Source organism: Ursus maritimus, unplaced genomic scaffold, assembly GCF_017311325.1.
Source record: "Ursus maritimus isolate PB19 unplaced genomic scaffold, ASM1731132v1 scaffold_4, whole genome shotgun sequence".
In the NCBI taxonomy this organism is placed as follows: Eukaryota; Metazoa; Chordata; class Mammalia; order Carnivora; family Ursidae; genus Ursus; species Ursus maritimus.
Window position 1 is genome coordinate 55,936,289 of NW_024426552.1, and position 23,668 is coordinate 55,959,956.

The 23,668-nt window shown below is 49.5% G+C and overlaps 1 protein-coding gene across 1 annotated transcript in view; it reads left to right on the plus strand.

Annotated features, from left to right (window-relative positions):
* CUNH3orf52 (chromosome unknown C3orf52 homolog) overlaps nucleotides 1–22,934 on the plus strand; it is a 28,505-nt gene extending 5,571 nt beyond the window's left edge. The window contains exons 2-6 of the mRNA XM_008706630.2: nucleotides 1,899–2,028; nucleotides 8,314–8,441; nucleotides 14,079–14,149; nucleotides 17,331–17,512; nucleotides 21,502–22,934. Of these exons, the coding sequence (XP_008704852.2) occupies nucleotides 1,899–2,028; nucleotides 8,314–8,441; nucleotides 14,079–14,149; nucleotides 17,331–17,512; nucleotides 21,502–21,506 (516 nt within the window). The 3' untranslated portion in view covers nucleotides 21,507–22,934. The remainder of the gene's footprint in view (nucleotides 1–1,898; nucleotides 2,029–8,313; nucleotides 8,442–14,078; nucleotides 14,150–17,330; nucleotides 17,513–21,501) is intronic.
* The last annotated feature ends 734 nt before the right edge of the window (nucleotides 22,935–23,668 follow it).

The following is a 23,668-nucleotide window of genomic DNA, read 5'->3' on the forward strand; positions in this document are numbered from 1 at the left end:
TTGGAAGATAGGCTGGTATCTGTTTATCTTTGAACATGAAATCAGACAAAGCAGGGACAAATGAGCTGTGTGGAGAGCTCATGTTCTGGGGGATCTCTCCATGGGCGACGTGGCAGGGAGGCCTCCACAAAAGGAGGGATCTGACCTGGCTCCTGAAGAGTGACAAGGCTTCAGAACAGAAGTCTCAATCCTGATAAAGCAACTGATTCACTCTGGGAGGCTCAAAATTACAGACTGGGGTAGGGGGGTTGGGGCGCCTGGGTGGCTCAGTCGGTTAGGCGTCTGCCTTCAGCTTAGGTCATGATTTTAGGGTCCTGGGATCGAGCCCTTCGTCGAGTCTGCTTCTCCCTCTGCCCCTGCTCCCTGCCGCTGCCCCAGCTCATGCTCTCTCTCTCCCTCAAATGAATAAATTTTAAAAAATGACAGGCTGGGGCCTACCGCCCAGTCTGGTCCCTCCTCTACAGTCTGGTCCCCTGTGTCCAGGTGGGGCCTAGGTGTGTGCAGTTGAAATTCCCCCTCTGCCGACGTGCAGCCAGGCTTGGGAGCCTGTCACTGAGCGAGGCTGAACGGTGGTCCTGAAGTGAACGACTTCATTGTCTGGTGGCCTTCACCACAGCCACGAGGGGGAGGAAGCCAACCAGGTGTTGGCTCAGGAGCCCGGGAGTGCCTGCCGCTGCTCCGTGGGACAGGGGAGCGCGGTAACAATGGCTCCCTTGTGCGGAGGTCCTAACGTTTGTGCGGCGAGGGCTTCGTGTCCGCGATGTCTGTCTTTCCAGCAGCCCTGGGAGCCAGGTTTACGACGCGACAGGTGAGGGCTGGGGCTGGTGAGCTTCCGCAGCTTGCTGAACGAGGCCCTGCCTGCAGGTGTGGACGGGAATGGCGACAGGGAACCCACTTTCCCCCCTCGGACGCCGTGCTGTCTGTGTGGGGACTCCCCAACGGCCCAGTGGGCAGCAGGAGAAGAGTCACGGACGCCGGTAGAGCGGGGGCGGCCCGCGTGGAGGCCCCCACGGCAGCCGGGCACGCTGGGGACCTGGAGCCCTGCACCGTGACGCGGGGGAGGGGGCAGTGGACGAGAGGGGCCGGCTTCGCCGTGACCGTGACCGCAGCGCGTCCTGCCGCCCGCTCGGGCTGCATCTTGGGGTCCCGCTCCTGCGGGGCCGTTGGACTCACACGAGATGGCGTTGGCTCCATCAAGCATGGCAGTTGTGGCCTCCCTACACCCGCGCGGCCTCCTTCCTGGAGTCGCTCCCACGCTCCTTTCACGTCCCTTCGCAGGCCCCGATGCGGTGGTGCGCGCCCGGCGGAGCCGCTGAGCTTGCCCTCGCCCGGCCCTCTCCGAGCCCCACGTCCTTTTTCTCTTCATCTTCAACTCAGCTCCTGTGCTGGAACCTTTGCTAGGCCCCCAGCAGTGCTGCGCCAGAAGTCCGGACTGCTCTGGCGGCACCGAGAACCCTCTCGAGGGCGCTCCAGCCTTTCACTGTGTCTCTTAACTCTCGGGACTGGTCTCCGGAGCCCACATTGCCGGCCGAGGGTCCTGCCGGCCAGCTCCGCTCTGAGTCAGATTTTATTTATTTATAGGGGATAGAAAGAGAGAGAACGAGCAGGGGGAGGGGCAGAGGGCGAGGGAGAAGCACACTCCCCGCTGATCAGGGAGCCAGACTCCCTGGGCTCCATCCCAGGACCCTGAGACCATGACCTGAGCCAATGGCCTGAGCCACCCAGGCGCCCCTCCCTCACCTCTGTGTGAGGTTCCATTCTGCTTCTTTGTAAACCCGACTCCTCCGAGTGTAGCCCAGAGAGGGCAGGCTCCTGGTGCCTTCATTTCTGTATCCCTGGCCATTCAGAAGTGCTTCTTGAAACCAGCGACTGCCTCACAATGTCCCTCTGCTTTCCAGGCGAACAAAGAGAACCCTTGGAGCTCCTGTAATAAGAAATTGGTTGGAAAGTGCAAGCTGTGGATGGTCATCGCCTCGGTTTTCCTAGGTCTCGTTGTAGTCATCATCGTAAGCTTGTGTCTCATTGGAGGTAAGAGATTTGAACAGGACTAAGCTGGTGCATTTTACGAACTTACTTGTCTATGACTTACACTGATATGGAAGATGTGCTCGTTGCTAGTTCATTAGCTATAATATAAATTTAAAACTGGCTTGGGATTGTTGGGTGGTAGCTATCCAAGGTTCTTTGTTTTATTTCATTTTCTGTTCGTTTAATAAGCTCTGAAAGAAGCATGGAGACCAGTGTTTTACTTTAACCTCTGCCCACTGGATCGTGATGACTTCTTTTTTTTTTTTTAAAGATTTTATTTATTTATTCGACAGGATAGAGACAGCCAGCGAGAGAGGGAACACAAGCAGGGGGAGTGGGAGAGGAAGAAGCAGGCTCCCAGAGGAGGAGCCTGATGTGGGGCTTGATCCCAGAACGCTGGGATCACGCCCTGAGCCGAAGGCAGATGCTTAACGACTGCGCCACCCAGGCGCCCCTTGATGACTTCTTAAGCTTTAGCTTAAACGCTAATTTATATTTTGTTGAATCTCTACACCTGCTTATTTGAAATTTTTTTCTTATCATTTGTTTCATAAAATAATTATTGTACTTCAACTGATACCCAGTACATAATTATAATGATAAGTAATGAATAGCCCATTGGAAAGCATCGTAAAAACGTTATAGAACCATGTATCTATATGCTGTCATTACTTTAACTTATTTTAGAAATAACTTTATTATATTTGTGTTGTATGTGTTTACAAAACAAAAACTTACACGGTGCTAACTATATACTTTACATATATTATTTTATTATTTATTTTTTTTTTAATTAAAAACGTTTTTTAGAGATTTTATTCATTTGAGAGAAAGAGAGAGAGAAGGAGCACAGAGGGAGCAGCAGAAGGAGAGGGAGAAGCAGGCTCCCCGTGGAGCAGGGAGCCTGATGCAGAGCTTGATTCCAGGACCCTGGGATCATGACCTGAGCCAAAGGCAGACACTTAATCCACTGAGCCAGGCATGGAGCCCTTCATGGTGCTCGATCTCACCACCTGAGATCATGACCTGAGCTGAAATCAAGAGTCAGATGCTTAACTGACTGAGCCCCCCAGGTGGCCTGATCAGATTGTTTTTTTAATCATCTTGGGGCCTACCTTTAGGATTTTCAAAGCTATGTTGAGACCATTTTGCCAATTCACAATTATTTGTGGACACTTTTTAAAAATGACTGCATGATGTAGTCTTCCATACCATTTTAAAGCTTTTGAGGTAGTTGCTGATTTTTTATGATTATAGATATTAAGGTTTTCATGATGCATAAATATAGAATCCTCCAGTGGGCAGTCATTTCAGTTTTAAAACAAGAAAGAAGAATATTGATTTTATTTGTTAGTGGGGGTGATTGCAGGGGCAGTGGGTGCTTTTCTGGAGTTGGGATACTCTTGAGGGTGATCTGATCTCTGTAAGGATTTGGATTGAGTCAGATTCTTCTTAATAAACCCAATCTTGGATGAGGAGCCCCCGAATCTCTCCAGAAGGGGTCCTGGGAATTTTCTTCAGGAACTACATTTGCCCTTCATCTCCTGTTCCTTCTCCCAGCCTCTTCTTCTCCTGTCTCAAGGTGTTAAGGTCCCTGAAGGAATAGGGAAATTCGATGGCATATGCCAACCTCCAGCATGTGTTTCTCAGGCAGGCGCCATGTTTGCTTAATTACTTAGGGCATTGTTGAGGTGGGATGGTGGTCCTTAGAGGCCACAGGCTGGTTTCGCGGTAGGGACAAGTTGGTAAGAAGTGCTACATCTCCTCAGGCATGCTGAGGACAAGGCTTTTGGTGTGAACCTTCATGCTCCCTCTTCCCATCAACTCCCACATGTGGATGTCGAAACCGAAGTTGAGCCATGCGACCTTGTCCCGTCCAGATTAGGTGGTGCTGTCCTGCACATTGGCTAATCTGTCTCTTGGCCCCTGGGGCCTATAACAGAGAATGATGCAGCAGGAGATATTTGGGATTCTAAAGCACAAGACCCAAGAGCTGTCTTCCATTCTCAAAAATCATCCGGCCTCTTCAACTCCCCAACAGCAATCTGCAGAGGAAGGGATTCCCCTTCCTTCCATCGTGTCTCGAGGGACATGGGAGTTCATCGGATAGTATTGAGGGAAGAACTGCACAACACTTGTAGTGCAATCTTCATTTTCAATGTGGTTATAAAATTGTATTTCCAGATGTTAATGCTGTGAAGAGATTGGCACACTTTCGCATTTTTTTAAATCGGAAAAATACTTGTACTTCACTTGACACCTCAGCCCTCAGGGGTTTGGGCCTTTGGGGAGAGTCATGGTAGGCGGTGTGGGACGGGGAAATGCCATGGGTGAAAGGCTCCCTTCCTTGACAGTTCCAGCCTCACCCAGAGCAGCCCTGTAGGTACTCCTGGGGTGACCGTAGGCAGTAATTGGCCATTGCCTCATTGCCGAGCCCCGTGATAGGAATCGAATTCACAGAACCTCTGAGCACTGTGAGGAAGGCACTGCTGTCTGGAAAAGCAGTGCTGGCGGAGTCAAGGGCTGCGCGTATGGCTGGCTTCGTTAAGAAGTGAGGTTCCTCAGGAGCTACTTTTGTTGTTTGGTCTCCTGTCCCCGGGCCCTGTGGCCTGCAGACTGAGGCTCAGAGGCAGAGACGTGAATAACTGTGGAGCTGGAGAGCACACGGCTGTGGACAACAAACAGGTCCCGGCATAGAGGGGTAACGAGTTGAGGAGGGGACAATGGGGTACCCAGGGTGAGGTGTTCGGTACGGAGGTATATCTTGGCACTGACATTGTTAAGAACTACCATCAACCAAGGTCTATTTTTATTATTGTTAATTTTCTACAGACTGGACACCCTTGATTGCCTGCATCTGGGTGGGGGGTGTCTCCCGCCACTTTGCCCTGACATGCCATTGAAATGATGGCAACTTCAGGATCATGGCTCAGCTTAAGGCATTGAGCTGGGGCTGCATACACTGTGCAGGAGATGCGTATGGTAGACAATGAAATCTTTTTAAAGTGGCCAATTTGGGGAGCAGAGCCCAGGGAATCCTGTTGTGTCTGGAGGCTTGGTTTTGTCTCAGTTCTTCAGGGAAAAGGTAATGACGGATTCTCTTCTTCTCCCTAAAGAAGTATAAAGTCCTTGATGTAAATAAGTGGTAAAAGGGGAAACCCCCCCCCCAAAGTCATCTTCTTTCTGGATAATTTAGAAGATCAGTTAAGCATCTGCAGGGGTTCTGCTTTTTTCGCCGAGTTGCCCCAGCCAGGGAGGGGAGAGACTTGAGTAACACCCTACTCTTGAAACTCTCGTTGGAGTAGGCAAAGAATTTTAAATATTATAAAAGCCAAACTGTGACAAGTAGGTGGACACTTAGAGATCCAATTTGAAGGCGATCAGATTTAGCATTCTAGGGACGCCTAGGTGATATTATTCCCCAGCATTATGGATTTCTGCCTGACTTCTTTAGTCTCTTTCTAAACAGATGTTTCTTTGGGTAGAACACTATCGTGCTGAGATGTAGACACTTCAGAAGTGCCGTGTGTTGAATGGATTGTTTTGTCTTTGCATTGGGTGTAAGAGCCACAGTTTATGCTCTCACAGCGTGTTGGCAGGCAGACAGGTTGCACAAGGCAGTACTCCCTGGTGTAGGGTGACTCATGGGAAAATCCTCGGCAAACAGCATTAGCAAGTTATAAACTAGCAAGGTCCTTGGGGGCAGGAACTTAGTAGCAAATCGATAGGCCCTGTTCCTTGAAACTTCTTTGCCTTTTTCCCTGTTTCTCTTTCCCTCCAATCGCCTATGTTTCTCCACCTTCCCAGGACCAGCCTCTTCACCTGTGCTCCCCAGAGGATCCTCCCCAGCTTCTCCTGACCCGTGGACCTTCAGATCTGTCCACCGTCTCGCTAAGCATCCTCAGGCTGTTCTCAACTGCGGCCTCTTCAAATGTGCTGGCAATGTCCGTCCTTCAAAACTTTCTTCCATCAGAATCTTGCTACTTCATTTTAGGAATTTTTTTCTCTTTCTCTTTTTTTCACTGGCAAACTTCTAGAAACAGAGGTCGGCATTTGGATCTTGCCTCCTGCTCACTCCTAACCCATTAGTTCCAGGACCCTGGGGTCATGACCTGAGCAGAAAACAGACACTTAATCGACTGAGCCACCCAGGCGCCCCATGACTTAAAATATGTAACATAAAATGTGAAGGAAAACTTGTTGATTAAAGGGTTATTAGCATTTTTTTCCTTGTTTTGCGACAATTTCCTATACTTGGCAAGTTTTCAGCTATGAAGACCTAACTTTATTATTGGACGAAATAATGTCATGACTTACAACAAAGAAGGGTGCGGGGATAATTCTCTGTGTCTGGGGTCCTCAGGATCACTCCTAGAGCCTGCGATTTGCTGGGAGAATTCATGGGACTCAGCATATACTCAGAGAGATGATTCTTGATGTGGGAGCAAAGGCAAAAGGAGATGTAGATACAATTAAATTCCTTAAAACTTGCAGCCTGTTGAGAACTACTTGACTCAGGCAGAGTAGGACATTCCTGCAGGAGCTCGGTCTTTAAGTGATGCCTTTCTAGAGGAAAAAACCCACCTAAACTTGACAATAGCTAGGCGTCCAGGATCATCCAGGATCCCGTAAGTCCTCTTTAACAGATGAAAATCCTTTTGGAAACTTCCTTTGTCTCTGTCCCTCCCAACTTAAAAGTATCTAATCAGTTGCTCGTCACAACCCCAGTACAGCTTTTTCTGCCCATGGGTACTGCCCCTGTGCCTTAATAAAACCACTCTTTTTGCACCGAAAACGTATCAAGAATTCTTTCTTGACCGTTTCTCCCAGACCGCATGTCAAATCACATCACTTGTGCTTTATCATAGCAAAATGATATAAAGCAAAATCCAGGGGAAACCAGGCACAAACTTGAGGACACATTTAACTGCTGCAGCAATCAGATGTAACAACACGTGGAAGTGTTGTCTCCCGGGGAAGCTCGTCAGAGGCTCAGTGCCCAGGGTTTTACTGGGGTTGGTCCCGTAGGCAGCCGCTGCCTGGCACATGCTAAAATTCCAGATCCCCAGAAGGCAAGGTGCTCAGCATAAGCCACATTGTTTGTACCAACAGCAGGTACCAACTGGGGGGGCGAGGTGGGAACCCTTCCAGATCTAGGTTCACAGAGGCCAGCCGGGGGCCAGCTTTGAGCCGGTCATCTCAGGCTCTGGGAACTGGGTTCCTCAAGTTCCCTTGCTCCTCATGCCTCCCAGGGAATAAGTATCAGGATTCTTACTTCTTTTCTCCTGCCTCCCCATCATACACTAAAGGCCTTTGCAAAGTCTGGCCAAAGAGGCTGCTTATGTCTGAAGCATGGGATCTGAGAGTCAAGTCTACGGCAAGGTGAGCGCCTGGTTCCGCCACCCACGCCTTTCTCAGGGCCAGAGAGGTGGTTCCTGTGCCGGCCCAGCGGGGAGGCCGCCGGGGAGCCAGGGGAGCAGAGTTGGTACCACGAGTGCCAGCTTCTGGCTCCTGGCTCCTGACCTTGTGTGTTTTTCCTTTGGCTTTAACTGCTTAAAAATCAATTAGCTCACCGTCATTAGAGCACCAGCAGCCACACACAGCTCACTGTGCCAGGAATGCAAGGCCCTCGGGCCCTGGGGCTCTAAGTGCAGTTTGGTTTCCCTTCTATAAACAGAGTGTGTGAAAAAAAAGAAAAAAGTGTGTCCACATTTCTTTCCTGTGGGACAGACTACAGAGTGGCGGCTTCCTGCCCGTCTTCTGTCTTCCTGGGAGATGTCAGGACATGGCCCACGGGCTCATGTCTTGTCCCCACTCTGTTTTGGTCTATGATGTCCCTTCCTCATCAGGGTCTCTGACAGCCTGGAATGGAGGTGATTCACTGAAGTTCCTTGCTCCCAGTCCCTGGCCCCCATCACCCATTGTTCACCCCCCAGACCCTGCCCAGCACCCGCCTCGACACCTGTGGACACAGCTAAAGCCGCGGGTTCCGTTCAACCAAGAAATTCACGTTCTTCCCACTCCCTCCCACCGACTTGTCCCCCAGTTTGTGTTCAGTGGAGTCTGGGAGCTCTTACGGTGTAAAACAAACAATTTTTATCATAATGGAGGCCAGCCCCTGTCTTCATCTGGTCTGGCCGAGAAGACAAAGCATTTCTGCTTGTACTTGCTTGCTGTGTCTGGGCTTACTCCTCGCTGGATGCTCCTTTTATAGCAGCCAGGGGAACAAATTATTTTTTTAAGCATGTGTTTACTTTACTTTTACTTTTTATCGCCCCCCTTTAGTAACTTACATCGATGAAGATGCAAATGAAATACTTGAGTTGTCGTCAAACAAAACCTTCTTGGTCATGCTGAAGATTCCGGAGGAGTGCATTACAGAGAAGGAACTGCCTCACCTGCTCACGGAAAGGGTGATTATATCTGCAGCATCGTTTGCAGAGTCCTTAACATGAGACTGGGGGTTCTTCGAGGGGTTGGCATAGAGCGGTCACGAAAGTAGCTTCAGGCTTGGATTCTTTGTCTGGATTTTGGCAGAAACCGAGGCTTAGAAGCGGATTTTCTATAGGGCAAAGCCTGAGGGAGGAGCCCTGCCCTCCAACGAAATGCGTCCTGGAGGACAGTGCTTGTCTATTCACTGCGGTCTTACGTTTGGTTCAACCTGTTGTGTCCAGGACGTGCTAGACCGCATGCTGAGTGCTGGGCCACAGAGTCTGGGCCCTCGTGGGGTGTCAGTGCCAGGAGAGGAAGCAGTTAAATAGAGAGTTCTAGAACAGTATGCTATGTTCTATCGGGGAGATGTGTAGAGAATATTTTGCAAGCACAAGGAGGGTCATCTAAATACCTGAGGTGTGGGTGGAAGCTTGGAGGGCCTCTTGCAGGAGGTGATACTCAGGATGAGTCTTAAAATATGAGATAGGAGTGTTCTCGATAATACTAGGGGATCTGCCCCGCAGTGTCCTGCTGCTTCTTGTGTACCGTGCGGTGGGGACTTGCAAGGGTGAGGCGTGAAGGTTTTCCTCCTTTTTGGTAAGGCACTGAAACATTTTCATCTGCTTGTTGACATGGTCAGCTTTTCGTGTTAGCCCTTCTGGGTGGTGGTGGAGAGACACTGGAGGCTGAGGGCTTAGTTAGAAGGAACTGCAGTCGTCCCGGTGATAGATGCGGGGGGCCTTGACCCAGGGCAGTGGCCGGGCGGTGGCGGGTGGGGGGGAAGGTGTTGGTAGATAAGGAGATGTAAGAGAGATTTAAGAGGTCGTCTCGCTCAGCGGGACTTTATGGCTGGTTGGATGTGGGGATGAGGGAGAATAGGACTCCAGGCTCCTGGTTGGGTGGCCAAGCAGGTGGGTGGTGGCTTCATTGGTGGAGCAGGAAATGCAGGAGAATGTCCTTCGTGCAAGATGACGGCATGCAGCCTCGCCATGAGGGCTGGTTGGGTTCACAGCCAGACCCAGAAAAGTATTTAGTAAGAGTCTAAGCGAGACCAGCCTGCCATCCGTTACGCCCTTCTCTGCGGCTGTCGGTGGCATGGCGGGAGGCACTTCATCTGGCTTCCATCTGACCCCTGGGAGAGCTTCCGCAGGAAGTGATTCTCGGTCACCCCAGAGTTAGCTTCTGGGCACCCAAGTGCATGTTATTTGATTGCGCCTTTGGTCACAGGGCTTTGTGCTCTGGGGTGATTATCTGGGCTTCTCTTCCTCATTCTTTTCCTTGTTTAAGTCTGATCTGCAAGCCCCCTTTCCTCTTTTTCTTTCACCTGCTTCCAGAGCAAGTTGCTGAGTGAATGGCCTCTTGCCTTTTTCCTTGTGATTGTTTTTTTTCTGCAAGGGTTTTTGCATTTGCTGAGCAGAAATGAGATGAGTCAGCATCCACACATGTCACGCGTTACAGACCGAATTCTGTCTGTCGAAGGGACGTGGATGTTAATCATTCATCTTAGAGCTGTATCGCTTGCATAGAGCCAGACAGGAGCAGATCCGGTAGGTATTTTTAGCTCATGCTGTGTAGTGGCGAAGGAGCAGGGACTGGCATGATCCCTGGGGCAAGCCCACAGGCCTGTTCGAGCTGCTTCCTTCTCTGATAAATGGAAATCACTATGCTCTCCCTGTATACCCACAGGTGCATATGAGATGCATATAAAGAACTCTGTAAAACTTTTTTTTTTTTAGAATGATCTGGCATACAGATGATGAAAGTTAAGGCACAGCGAGTGAAAAAACTACTGCCCCCTGGTGTTCCAGTCAAATCTGTTCAGGAACAGAAGTGAGAACTTAAGGGTTACTAGTCTTACTGTCAGGTCAGGAGCCCCTTTCTTTTGTTCACTCAGGCCAACTTCTAGAAGCTTCCGGATATGGAAGGTAAATGGGAGTGGATAGTGGAACACCATGTCCTTGCTTTTGCTTTATTGCTTTGCTTTTCTAAAACAGTTTTCCTAGGCCCTCCCTTATCCCACTGCCAGAATTTTCTTCTCTTCCCGCCGGGGCTCGCACCTTGTGTTACCCTGGCCCTGGGTGCTTGATGCCGGAGTTAACAATGGCACGTCTGCCAACACGGGGAAGATACCTCCCTGGTCTTGAATTAGCGACTCTGCCCAACTCCAGTAGTCAGCTGCCCCGGCGCCTAGCTCAGTGAGCTCCCAGCCTCAGAGGCACAGCGTGGGATTCCAGAGCCAGGGGTGAGGAGCCCCCACTTCACTTCGTTGGGCCCATAGTAGTGTGGTTAACTGCTCCCAGATATATGAACATGTCCCAATGACAGCAGGGGACCGTGTCACCAAAAAGAATCAGAGTGGGCACTAACAGTGATCTGGTACACCAGTCCAGCTCTTAACGTAAAATTTTAGTTTAAATTTTTTTCTGAGAGACGACTATGTGCAAAATAATAGTAGGCCCCAGGGGTTAAAAAGGAAGGAGAGGAGAGCAGGAACAGAGAAGGTTGGGAGGACATCACCCCTGACATAACACATTTATTTGTGTGTGTGTGTGTGTGTGTGTACATATATGTGTGTGCACGTGTAAGTATGTGTGTATGTGTGTGAATGTGTATGTATGTACGCACGTGTATATATGTGTGCATATGTGTGTGTTTGTGTGTGTGATGTGTGTGTTTGTATGTGTCCATATGTATGTGTGTGAATGTGTGTTACGTATGTGTGTGAATGTGTGTACGTGTGCACGTGTATGTGTGTGAACGTGTGTATGTGTGCGTGCATGTGGGTGCATGGGTGTATGTATGTACATACTGTGTGTGTGTATATATATACGTGTGTGCGTATGTATGTGGGTGAATGTGTATGTATGTGTGCATGTGTGTGCATGAGTGTGCATGTGTGTGAATGGCAGATGCACGCATGTACTGTGTATGCGTGTACATGTGTGCACATATATGTATGTGTGTGAATGTGTGTTACATATGTGAATGTGTGTACGTGTGCACGTGTATGTGTGTGAACGTGTGTATGTGTGGGTGCATGGGTGTATGTATGTACATACTGTGTGTGTATATATGTGCGTGTATGTATATGTATGCGCGTGTGTGTATGTGTGTGCATCTGTGTGAATGTGTGTGTCTATGTGTAAATGTAAGGAGTGCTTGGAAAAATAAAACCCCATCCATAGCATCCCCCTCCTCCTCCCTGTCGTTGGGAGCAGCCCTGTGACAGCCACTTTCTCATTCCTGCATCGGCCTGCTGGCCGCATTCTTTTCTCAGGGGCTCAAAAACTATAAGATGACTCAGTCATTTTTTTCCAAAGTTCTTATCACTTTATGCTTCTTTCCTCTTTGATATTCAGGGCACTTTCTTTCTTGCTTCATCCTCATATGTAAAGAAAGTGGGTTTTAGTGTCTATAAACCCTGGGACTGGCTCCTTATGAGCAGAGTGACCTTGGGCAGGTTTCATACCCTTTCTGCATGCTGTTTTCTTTATTAGTAAGAAGGGAAGGGGGTGGTAATGCCTCTTATGTCAGGTTCTTATAAAGATCACAGCAAAAATACAAGATTGGAGGCGTACACATTGTGGATGCTCTGATCCCCTCTGCTCCTCTTGGAAGGGACTGAATTGTCACCAGGTGAATTAAGTGGGAGCATATTGTGAAATGTAGGCTCCTTGAGATTCTGTTCAGAATTGGGTGGGAGACAAAATGGGCAGAGCTCCCCTCCGGACACTGCTCTTTGGGGTGTGTCTGCTGCGTGCTGCTGGGTGAGGTGAGAGGGCACTGAGCCGTAATGGGTACAGCTGGGCCGCTCACCTCAGGGTGCTGTTGGATGCCACTGAACCTTCCAGAAAAACGTCAAGGCCGACTTCAGGCTAGGCAGGAGCGGGCCTGGCTGTGGGCTCACTCCAGCCCCAGAGCTGGGTCCATGGTAGAAAGTGTCGCCAGATCCCAGGGCAGTCCTCCCAACTGATGCTAGAACCTGTCTGCCAAAGACCAAGGCATTTAACCTTCAAATGCCAAATTCACAAAAGTGCAATGTATGTACCTTCAGCTACCTGTCCTCAAGTCCTGCTAGGCTAGGATTCCCATCTCTGAAACAAGATGAGAAGGCCAATCAATGACAATGACAAGAAGATATTGGTAACATAAAAGCAGCTAGTGTCCAGAATATCCACAAATCCTTCAGATACAGAAGATACAGATACAGCCAAGAAACAGACAACCCACGAAAAAGACAGGAAACCAAGAGGCAAATCAAAGGTGAGAAATCCCACAGGAGTTCATAAACACACCTGAGAAGATACTCAATCTTTTACCTATCTCAATCTACTACCACGAGTAATAATGCAGATTGGAACAATGTAAAACAATTTTATACCCCTTAGATTGGCAATAATTTTTAAAAGTCTGGTAACACCAAGTGCCAGCAAGCCTGTGGGAAATGGAACACTAGCAAGTGCTGAGATGGAGAGCAATTTGGCAAGATTTAGGTGGGTTGGAGACGCACCCACCCTTGGACCCAGCAACTCTGTGTTTCTGCACATACTCAAGGGAAACTTTTACACGTCCCAGAAGAGAGGCACAGAAATTTTCCAGGAAGATTACTTGGGCGGAGTTCGTGATAAGAAAATTGCAAACGCTGCACATCCCCAGCATAGGGGAATGGACAAGCTGGTGTGATCATTTAACAGGATCTCTGCGGGAGTTAGGAGTCAGCTCGAAGGACCTCCATCTCGGTGTACCATGATGGGTAAATTATCGAATGTAATTTTGGGTGAAAAACAAGCAAGTCACAGAAGACCACGTGGAATATGGCACCTTTTATTTGAATAAAAGCACAAACCATGAATTGTTATGATTACACAAGGAAGTAGTACATTGGTAAAAACCTGCGTGAAAAGGTTACATGCCAACTTCAGGACAATGGTTAGTGTCGGGGGCGAGAGGGAGAAAAAATAGGAAGAAGAGCGTGTAGGAGTAGCTTCGGCTTTGTTTTGCTTCTTCGAGCGAAGGGCTGAACTAACTACCGTAGAAGGTGTCGGTGTGAAACCTGGTAGTGGGCACACAGCTGTCATTTTGGTGTGTGAGTGCAGTCTTCGATGCATAAAGTGAGAACTCCGCAATCACAGACCAGCCCCGCTGGGAAAGTGCTGTACCAGGGGCTTCCATGGCCGTGTCTCCTTACAACGAAGCTCTGAAGAAAGGAGACAATAAGCCCTTGTCCGGTGGCATGCTGGGTCCTGAGGGGCCTGCTCTGCCGCCTTCTCAGCCGCTTCAGTGTCGTCTCCTTCCCAGGGTCCTCCAGGTCCGTGTGGGCTCTGGCTGCTGACCACGCTCGCCGCGAAGGCCACAGGTGTCCGCACGACATGGGAGAGATGTTGAAAATCCCAGCCTGGCCACCTGCTCCTTATAAATGAGGTTCTTTTAAATGAGCCTTGAGTTTTGGGTGGGGAGCGAGGCCCACATCTTCCTGTTTCTCGATGCAGAGCCTCTGGATAAGTGAATTCCGAGCGAGCGGAGACACTGTCTACCAGGAGCTTTGCTTTGTCGGGTGGTACGCGGTACGATCCGTCTGTAGTGCGTGCGCCTGTTTGACTTGTTCCTGTTCGTTTCAGCTCACACACGTGTACACTTCGTCCCCGTCGCTGAGTCGTTATTTTGCTTCAGTGGAAATGACGGACTTCAGGTAAGAATGTGGAACCTTCCGTGTTGGTCTCTTTCTCTGGGAAGCGACACCCATCACCATTTATCTAGAAGGACCTTTGGGTCTCAAAGCACAAAGGGAACCGATGATAGAATCACAGACTGTTGGCTTTGGAAGGGTCTTTGGACACCCACCAGCTCAACTCCCTGACCTTCCAAAGGAGCAACGCGAAGGCCAGATCAATTATATGCCTCAACGAGGTCACACGGCAGGAGGAAAAGTCAGTCCCGGTAAACCATTCCTGTGTAACACATATCCTCAAATAAGCTAGGGGTAGGACTAGAAGGAGATCTCAGAGGGCGGCTGGGTGGCTCTGTCAGTTAGGCGTCTGACTCTTCATCTCAGCTCAGGTCTCGATCATCTTGATCTCAGGGTCATGAATTCGAGCCCCACGTTGGGCTCCGCGCTGGGCATAGAGCCTACTTAAAAAGAAAAAACCAGATCTCAGGTAGTGATGTGCTATAAATGATATAATCCATACTAGCTTTTGCTTTTGAGGAACATAATTAATGAAGGAGTTCATGCTCCTTGTATAATATTAAAAATATAAAGACATGTCATACAGGAAAAGTCTACCTTCTCCCTTCCACCCCAGCCTACTACCCTTGGATTTTGCATGTTCCAGTCAATTCCATACACAGTACATTTCATTCCCTTCTACTGAAGGGACTGCCATCAGTGGTTTGGTGTGATTTCTTCTATACATGTATTTACCACATATTCTTCATATACTAAACATGTATAGCTTATACATACACATATATTTTTCTTTTTACATCTCTTAATCTTAAATACTTTGTTTCTGTCTACAGGACTTAGATGGAAAGCGTATGTGTGTAGAAGGGCCATTTAATTGTCTTTTTATATTGTTAGGAGAAGATTTACATGACAAAGCTATATTATCTACTATTCCTAAGATACCTCTGGACTGTGACCATCACAGATGGTGTTGTATTGAAATCCCCCCTCTGAAACTATACATTTCCCAGACCATAACCTTCATACACCTGGGAGAGAAGCCTGCAAAGCAGGTGGTAGCGCCATGGGATGGAAACACAAGGGACCTGGAGTCTGAAACTGCCTGCTGCGGTGGGGTTGCCTTGGCAACGACCGTGTGTGTTACCTTATGGTGACATCTCTGACACTGCTCATTCTAATCACAAATTCCTGGTATTAAAATGCCAGTAGAAAAGCCCAACACATTTTCCTCCATGTACTTGCCCCAACTTGCAATTTCAAGACAGAGCTGAGAAAGGAAAAACATTCAACCGGAAGGGTCTTTCCAAGAATCCAGCCCCATATTATGGGTCTAGGGAAGGTGGGATTGCATAATGGGTTGGGGTCGGCATTGGGGGAAGAAAAAACATCAGAAAGTTGAGTCAAACTTGGCTAGAAATCTGAGGACTTAATGTTAGAGAATTTGTTTTTTAAGATATTTGAAAGAAAAATCCAAGGGTTTTAGGATTTGGGATAGAGAAGCTTGTACAGGAAGCATTTTTGTTTCATGTTAAGAGGTGCAGGCAGAGTTTTAACAATGTTGAGTTGAGGAACACGCAATTGCCCCCCTAAAATGTGCTACCGCTCATGGGCAGGAGGCAGCCAGACTCCTGGCCGCCTGGTTTGTGTCCCCAGGGGATACTGACCTCGGTTCTGCCCCAGCCATACCCCTACAGGAACCTGTGAGAATGCCCGTTGGTTCATCAGCTGCTGGCCCACTGTAATGGTGGGCAGCCGAGGCAAAGCCTGCAGGGTTCTCTGTTTTCCTGGGAAACCCTCCTTGCCCCCTCAAAATCTAGCTGTAATGTAAACCCCCCCGGTGGGTGATCGGACACGGTGGGACTAGGTTGGGCTAGCGGGACCGAGGCAGGGCAACCCTCTCTTTCACCTTCTGGCCTGTCTTCTGGAAGCCAGCCTCTGGTCATTTCCGTAAGCCAGCCTGAGTCCTTGCCCACCTGTGGCAGTGCGGGGTGGCTGAGCGTCTGCACGTTGACCATGGATAGCCATAATTGGAAGGTGGAGCCCAGGGGACAAATAAGGACACCTGCAAACTTGTGTCGCCGGCGAAGAGTGTGAACGTGCATTTTCCAGCCTGCCTGTAGCAGCATTCATAACACGAGAGTTTCTCCAGCGTCTTGATGGTATATTGTTCATTCGAACGGCAGGGTTTGGCACGAGTCTTGGCTGGCTGTTGCAGAGTTCATCCACGGCCACACTAATGCAAGAATACTGGCCTATGTGACCTCTGGCCACAAGAGGGAGCTCGTTCCTTGTCCTTAGCAGGGACAGCGGTCTGCTTCTGGCTCCTGGGAGTGTGTCCAGTCGGTAAAAAAACTGCTACAGGGGGAGTCTCACATGTGGCCGCCTCTTAATTATTTTATTGCTGGCTCTTAATCTGGGCCTTCTCGAACCAAAGTTAACAGGATAACTTTGAAACACCTAAATGTTGAGCAAGCATTTAACGAGCAGTATGAGCTACTAATTAACTGAAGATAGCCCTATGATTATTTTTATTTTGGAAACGGAAAAATATGTTCTGGGAAGATAAAAACTCCTTTCCTTAGGTCCCTTTAGTGAGAGTTGCAAAGCTGGGAGCCTCGGGAGGTGGAAATGGGACAGAACAAGTTTCTCTCTCTAGAGACAAACCAGGGCAGTCTGTGGGAGTTCAGGAGTTCTGGAACCAGCGGGCGACAGGGAGCTCTGCGTCCTACCTTAAACACTGTATAGGTTAAGGTATGAACTTGTTAAACCCCAGAGCTCTGATGGTCACTTGTCCGGGCAGAGGGTGGATGGAGCGTGGGAACGTGGAGCAGGGAATACAAGAGGAGAACATGGCTTCCCTGTCCCCAGGGGGTAAAAGGCTGGCCTTGGGGCCAATGGTGGGCCAGCCTTGGATCTTCCTTGACAATAGCTGGGTCACGATTCCCCCTTCAGTGGCCTCTCCCAGTGGACTCCTAGAGGATGGGTTTTAGGTGGAAGGAAGAGGTTAGGGTCACCTCGGCGTTTTGTGAGGAAACCACGGAAGAGGGTACTTCTAGACCCGTGGGCCCTTTGCGGTTTTGTCCTGGAAGAACACGAGGAACTACAAACGTGGTCCCACTAACGTTCATTTCCTGAGTTGCAGTGGGGTTCCGTTGACACAGGTTGCTGTCTCTGTGCCTTTCAGCGGTGCAAATGCCACCATAGCCTACGAGCTGCGGTTCGGGGTTCCTCCAGAAGACGACGGCTTTATGAGGCACGTGATGAGTGAGGAGTTGGTGCGGGGCGTGTTGCTGCAGCATCTGCACGATCAGGGGGTGTCTGGCTGTGAGGCTTTGGGACTGGACCCTGCGTCCCTCTCGCTGTACGGTAAGTGGGGGCGGCGGCGTCCGCAGGGTACAGGTCTCGGCCCCCCACGGGCAGACACGGGTGGCTGGGAAGGCGCAAACTGTGAAGATGAGGACGGCTAAATGCCTCCTCGCTGCCCTTCGCCCACATTCGAAGCCCCGGACCCCACTTTGCGGTATTACTCGTAAGCTCCTCGGAAAGGCCGCGGTTTCCCCAGAGAAGTAAGGTGGGATTTGGAACGAATAACCCGGCCACGCTGTCGACAGATGAGCCCATCACGGGGAACCGGTCTCTTTTTCTGTTGAAGGCCGCTGAGCGGCTCACGCCAATAGAGGGCAGAACACGGCAGAGACGGCTCGCTCTTTAGGAAGGTGTAAGACACTTACTCTGCGGCCTTTGGAAGCGAGAGTGCAGTGAAAATCGGCCTGCTATTTAATACGCCTGGAAGACAGCCTGCTTGTCAGAACCGGAGACCCTTCCCGATTTCGCACAGACCTGCCGAGAAGCCTTGGAGAGGTGCCTCCCTTGCGTCTGCACGAGGACTGCGGCCGGCCTCTGGTCTCACGTCCACTCTGATCCCGCGCTGGGAGAGGCAGGGCTCCTGGTGGCCCCCGACGCCGGCGTCCCGTATTCCGCCCCCACGAGCCCCCAGAAGTGCTTTCGCACACTCGTAGTAGTGAGCGCTAGCCGAATGCGTGGAAAAGGCCGCTCAGCAGACGGGCTAGCGGCAGACGCCGTGCCAGCCGGCCTAGCGGCAGGAGATGGAACCGAGAGACGACAAAGCGCCCCTGTAACCACATATGTGCGAAGGGGCGTTTATCATAATGACGCATCTCTGTGATGACGGGAAGTGAAGTAGAGTAGGCTAATCCTCATCTAAGAAGGCAAAGAGTTTTATGTACAGGAGTTCTGAGAGCTTTCTTTTTCCCAAATAAATAGAAAGGATGATGTTCAGAAGGCCAGATCTTAGCTCGCCGGAACGGAATGGTTTCCTCACAGAGCATCTGAATAAATTGTGTGTGTGGGCCAGACGGAGGGCATACATGTGGAGAGTGAAGAGGTTATGCCCCCCTCTACAGGAATCTTAGGAAGAAAGAAAAGAAAGCCCCCTCTGTACTATGCTGGTTACCAGCTTTTTCCAAATGTAGGCGAGGAAGGTAGAGGAGGACGGTGAGAAAAAGTTGAGAAAATTATGGGTCGGGAAGGCCATGCAGAGTAAGGCAAAGGGCAGGTGGCCTGTGAGCCTGGGGAGAGCTTGAGCAGACCTTGAGCAGACCTTGAGCAGACCTTGAGCGGACAGCCTTGGAGACATTTGCCCCGGGCCAGACTCTGCATTGGGCCTCACGGTTGCAGCTGGGAGCTAAGCAGGAAATTGTACTGATCCTCTGAGACATTGCTGTTGCGGGGAAGAGGGTGTTTCTGTGACCCCAGGTCCACTTTCTAGAGCATGCATGTGCAGTATTTGAGCCATTTGATATTTTCAGGAATATGAGTATCAGTCAAATGGAAGAGGACACAGTGACCGTTAGTAAGTGAGGAAGGAAGAAGGGAGACCTAGAAAAGGCAGGCAGGCCAAGGGAGGGGACAAGCTCGGGCAGAGATAGGCAGAGGCCCCTGGGAGGGGCCCAGTGAGACCCCGTGTGTTCTTAGGCCACTTTTCCATGTTCACACGCACTGTGGGCCTGAGGGTTAAACCGCCCCTCCCATGACCCCCTGTGATCATCTGGGCAATTCGTGGTAAGCTGGGCAGCTGGTTTCCTACAGAGATCATGTTCTAATTCTGCAAAGAACAGACTCTTTTTTTTTTTTTTCATTCAAATTTTAGTTAACCAGTCAGTATTGGTTTCAGGAGTCGAATTCAATGATTCATCCTTTACATACAACACCCAGTGCCCATCACAAGTGCCCTCCTGAAGACCCATCACCCATCTAGCCCATCCCCCACCCACCCCCTCCATCAACCCTCAGTTTGTTCTCTATCATTAAGAGTCTCTTATGGTTTGCTTCCCTCTCTCCTTTTTTCCCCTCCTTCGCATATGTTCATCTGTTTTCTTTCTTAAATTCCACCTATGAGTGAGATCATATGGTATTTATCTTTCTCTGACTGACTTATTTCACTTACCATTATACTCCCTAGCTCCAGCCACATCATTACAAATGACAAGATTTCATTCTTTTTGATGGCTGAGTAATATTCCATTGTCTATGTGTTTGTGTGTGTGTGTATATGTCTATATATATATAGACATATATATACATATAGACACATATATATACACATATATATACATGTACATATATACACCATGTCTTCTTTATTCATTCATCCATTGATGGCTGAGTAATATTCCATTGTATATGTATATATGTATACATATACATACACATACATAGATACATATATTCATATACATATATGTATGCATATGTGTACATATACATACATTTACATACGTGTGTGTGTGTGTGTATACACACACACACACACACACACCCCATGTCTTCTTTATCCATTCATCTGTCGATGGACATTTGGACTGTCTCCATAGTTTGGCTGTTGTTGATAATGAAGGAGCAATGACTTAAAAATTCTTTCTTCCATGTAATGAGAACTGTTAAGATTGACTGTCTTAGCAACTTGCAGACGCGCCCTACAGCAGTGGTTCGTGCCGCCATCGTGCTGTCCGTGACATCCACAGCACTCATTTATTGTATAACTGGAAGTTTGTGCCTTTTGACCACCTTCCCCCAGTCCCTCCACCCCCTGCCCCGCAACCGGTCCAGTCTCTTTTCCTATGAGTTTGTTTTTTCTAGATCCACACGTGAGATCATGCAACAGTTGTCTTTCTCTGTCGGACTGATTTCATGCAGCGTCATGCCCTCGAGGTTCAGGGAATTGTTTTAATAGATCTCACCTCCCCTCCCCTGTTTCTGGGCTACTTCACCTTATGGATGTTTGGGGGCCCAGGGATGAGGAGGGAAGTCTGTTTCACAGATGTGAGTTATTATAGACGCCTTGACCTGAGTTAGTTATCTTGTACTGTTTTCTCATATGGGAAGGTGTCGGCTAGTAGCCTAACCGAGAAACAAAGGCACAGATAAGATTTATGTGAGCAAAAAGAGGAAAAACCCATGGGCAGTGAGAACAGTGACCCTTGTTTGCACATTTTTGGGGTAAACCGATGAGCCGGGTGCTGGCAGAGGAGCCCGTGTGTGCGTTCTGTCTTTGAAAGGACTGCTTGGTATCAGCGAAAATCATCTGGGTTGTTTATAGATCCCCCAGGAAACTTGGAACGTTTAGCTAAGCAGCACTAATTCTCAAGTGGGGGCAACTTGGCGCCCCTACTGCACCCCCTGGGGTATGGGGCGATGACAGGAGACATTTGTAGTTGTCAAGAGTGGGTGTGTACGTGAGATGCTAGCTTCTCGTGGGTGGAGGGCAGGGCTGCTCTGCACGTCATACAATGCACAGGACGGCTCTCTACGACACAGAATGACCCAGCCCATGATGTCAGCTGCCGGGGCCCTGTGGTAGAGCGTGGGCTGTCTGTGTGGTGTCCCCACGTCCTCGCGCAGACGTCTCCTCCTCGGTCGGGCCAGGTCTTCACCCTTTCCCTCAGCAGACTTTCTCACGAGCTGCTGTAACATTTTAACTGAAAATTTAGAGGTTAGTAGTGAGATTAGGAAGGACTGAATATTTAAATGTCCTCAGCACCCAACAGGCCTCATCTAAATGTTATTTATCATGAATTATGCCAAAACAAGTGAATTATGTGTTATTTGCTTTTTGAAAGGCATTCAGAGGTGTGTGTGTGTGTGTGTGTGTGTGTGTGTGTGTGTGTGTATTGACCGAAAAGAAAACTTCCTCTGTTTAAGGAATCTACAAGCATTTCAATTTTATAGCAGAGTTTATATTCAGACCCATTGAAGTAAAATGAAAGCATCAATCTTTAAAATAATCATGATTTTTAAAAAGTAGTGACTTCTGCTTGTCTGTGTTCACTTTTCAGAATGAAGGGGAGGCTGTCGGTCTGCATCTGAAGCGTTCCACCGAGTTTGGGGATGAGAGAATTCACTTTGTTTTCCAGAGAAGATCCTTCAAATTACCATGGAAGGCCTGGCGATGCCCGAAGGGGAGGAGATGGTCCTTCTGCTCCTGATTCTGCATTTATGAAGTCTGGGCTCTGTGTCCAGCGGAACAGCCCCTGTGAGCTACCCCTGCGGGGTCTGGTCTTGGCAAAGGCAGGAAGCCAGATGGAGCGAGGGGACGGGGTAGGTGGGTGGCCCCTGCTATTCTTGGAGCACCAGTTCCCTCCACCCACAGGTGCACGCTTTCTCTTTCGTGCAAAGGTGACCTTTCAGGCGGGACCCGTCAGCCTGTGCTGGTGGAAAGAGCGGGCAGGCTGGAGGTGAGGGGCCGCCGAGCCAACCACTCGCGCAAGTGTCGTCGTCCCCCCCCCCCTCCGGCTCCCCACTCCCGTGGCATAATTGATCTACCTCTTTGCAAGACTGTGGGGAGGGCACTTTCCCGGACCAAAGCAGCAAAGTCCTGGCTCCAGTTCCATGACCTGCAGGGGCCTGTCTTCGCCAACCAGCCTCAGCGCGTCATGCAGTGTTACGGGTCGTGCAGCTACCGGAGAAGACGCTTGCGCATCTCCTCGTTGCTCCGGGGACTCCTGAACACGCTTTCGGAAACGTGGGTCCCTGTGTGTGTTGAGTTTTGAACACAACTGCTGCCTTTTGGGATGGTTTTCACACTTAACAGTGTCTCAGATTCCATCAGAGGACCATTAAGGCTGCTAACGGCGCGCGCTGGCCCGTGCGGCTAGCCTTCCTCTGAAACCCCGTGTCTTCAGCCGTGGATTGTGTATCCTATCGAAGAGGGTTCGAAACAGGAAGAACCACTCTCTGTTTGAAATAAACTGTTGGGGGCTTGATGCCAGTTCGTTAGCAGGCTGGGGGGAATGTCAGCGACTACCGCTGACATCTGGGGACGCAGAATTGCCTAGCATGAGGAGACAGAGGGTTGTTTCGTTGGGAAAATTGTTTTGCTGGAAAGTTTCCAAGAGAGAGTGTTGTGGGCCAATCATGAGCGTTTCTTAGCCCCGGGACCGCAGTTAGATGGGCTGTGGGCGGCTGCTGTGCCTGGCGATGTGTCCCAGTGTGAGTCTCGAGCCAGCTTTGCCCTGGCCTTTTTGTGATCCAGGACTCTGGATAATGTGAATTTGCTTTCTTATTTAACTAGAGGATACGTTTATTGTAACCTGGTGTCTCATTTTGAGGCGAGTGCCTCAAACTAGCCAAATAAGTGCATTTCCTTTCTTCCTCTTTATTTTTTACATGTCAAATGTAGAGGGTAGTGTGCGTGTACTTTTTAGAATGCAAGGAATAACTTTCACGGGGAAGATTTAAAACTGTTCACAATAAATTATGTTTGCGGGGGCATTGCCACAGTCACATTCTTTCGCAGGTGTTGCGTCTCCAGGGCCGTGATGGGGGCTGGCATTTTCTTGCCGTGAATGGTGCTGGAACTGATTTTTCATTTGCCGGAGGGTGGTTTCCCCTTCTGAGTAAGACTGAGCTGGATGGGCTGGCGTGGGCTAGGTCCTCCTCTGTGGCTGGGAGAGCCGGGAGGGGCCCTATCTCCCCACAGCTTCCTTCCAGGGTGCTGTCCTGGCAGGTGCAGGTGTCTGAAGGGCCGGGTCTGGAAGGAAGGGCCGGGACAGTGGGCTTTTCCCTTCTCCTTTGGAAAGCACTAAGACACAACTATCTTGACCCCTTGCAAGTCATACAGAAGACTTTCCATAGGTTTGACTGGCTTCGTGGTGCGGGAAGAGCTCAACTTTGTGAATAAAGTATTTTGGGGTGTCTGCAAAAAAGGACACTCACATATACACTGTTCTGCTATAGGAGATAAATTTCTTGGTCGTCACACATCTTCACGATGAGCGTAATGCCTGCTGCATACTAAGGTCTCACCAGCTATCTGTGACCTCGCTGGAGGATTTGAGAAGAGACGCTGGTCTTTTCTGGAAGTCCCTTAGATGCACAGAAAGGGTACAGAGTAGTGGGGTGTGCCCCTTCTCCCATCCCCAGCAAAATTTTGTCCATGCGTCCACTTCCTTTCTATCTTTCAATTTAACTTGGCTCTGTAGATCATTTTAATGATGTGTTTTG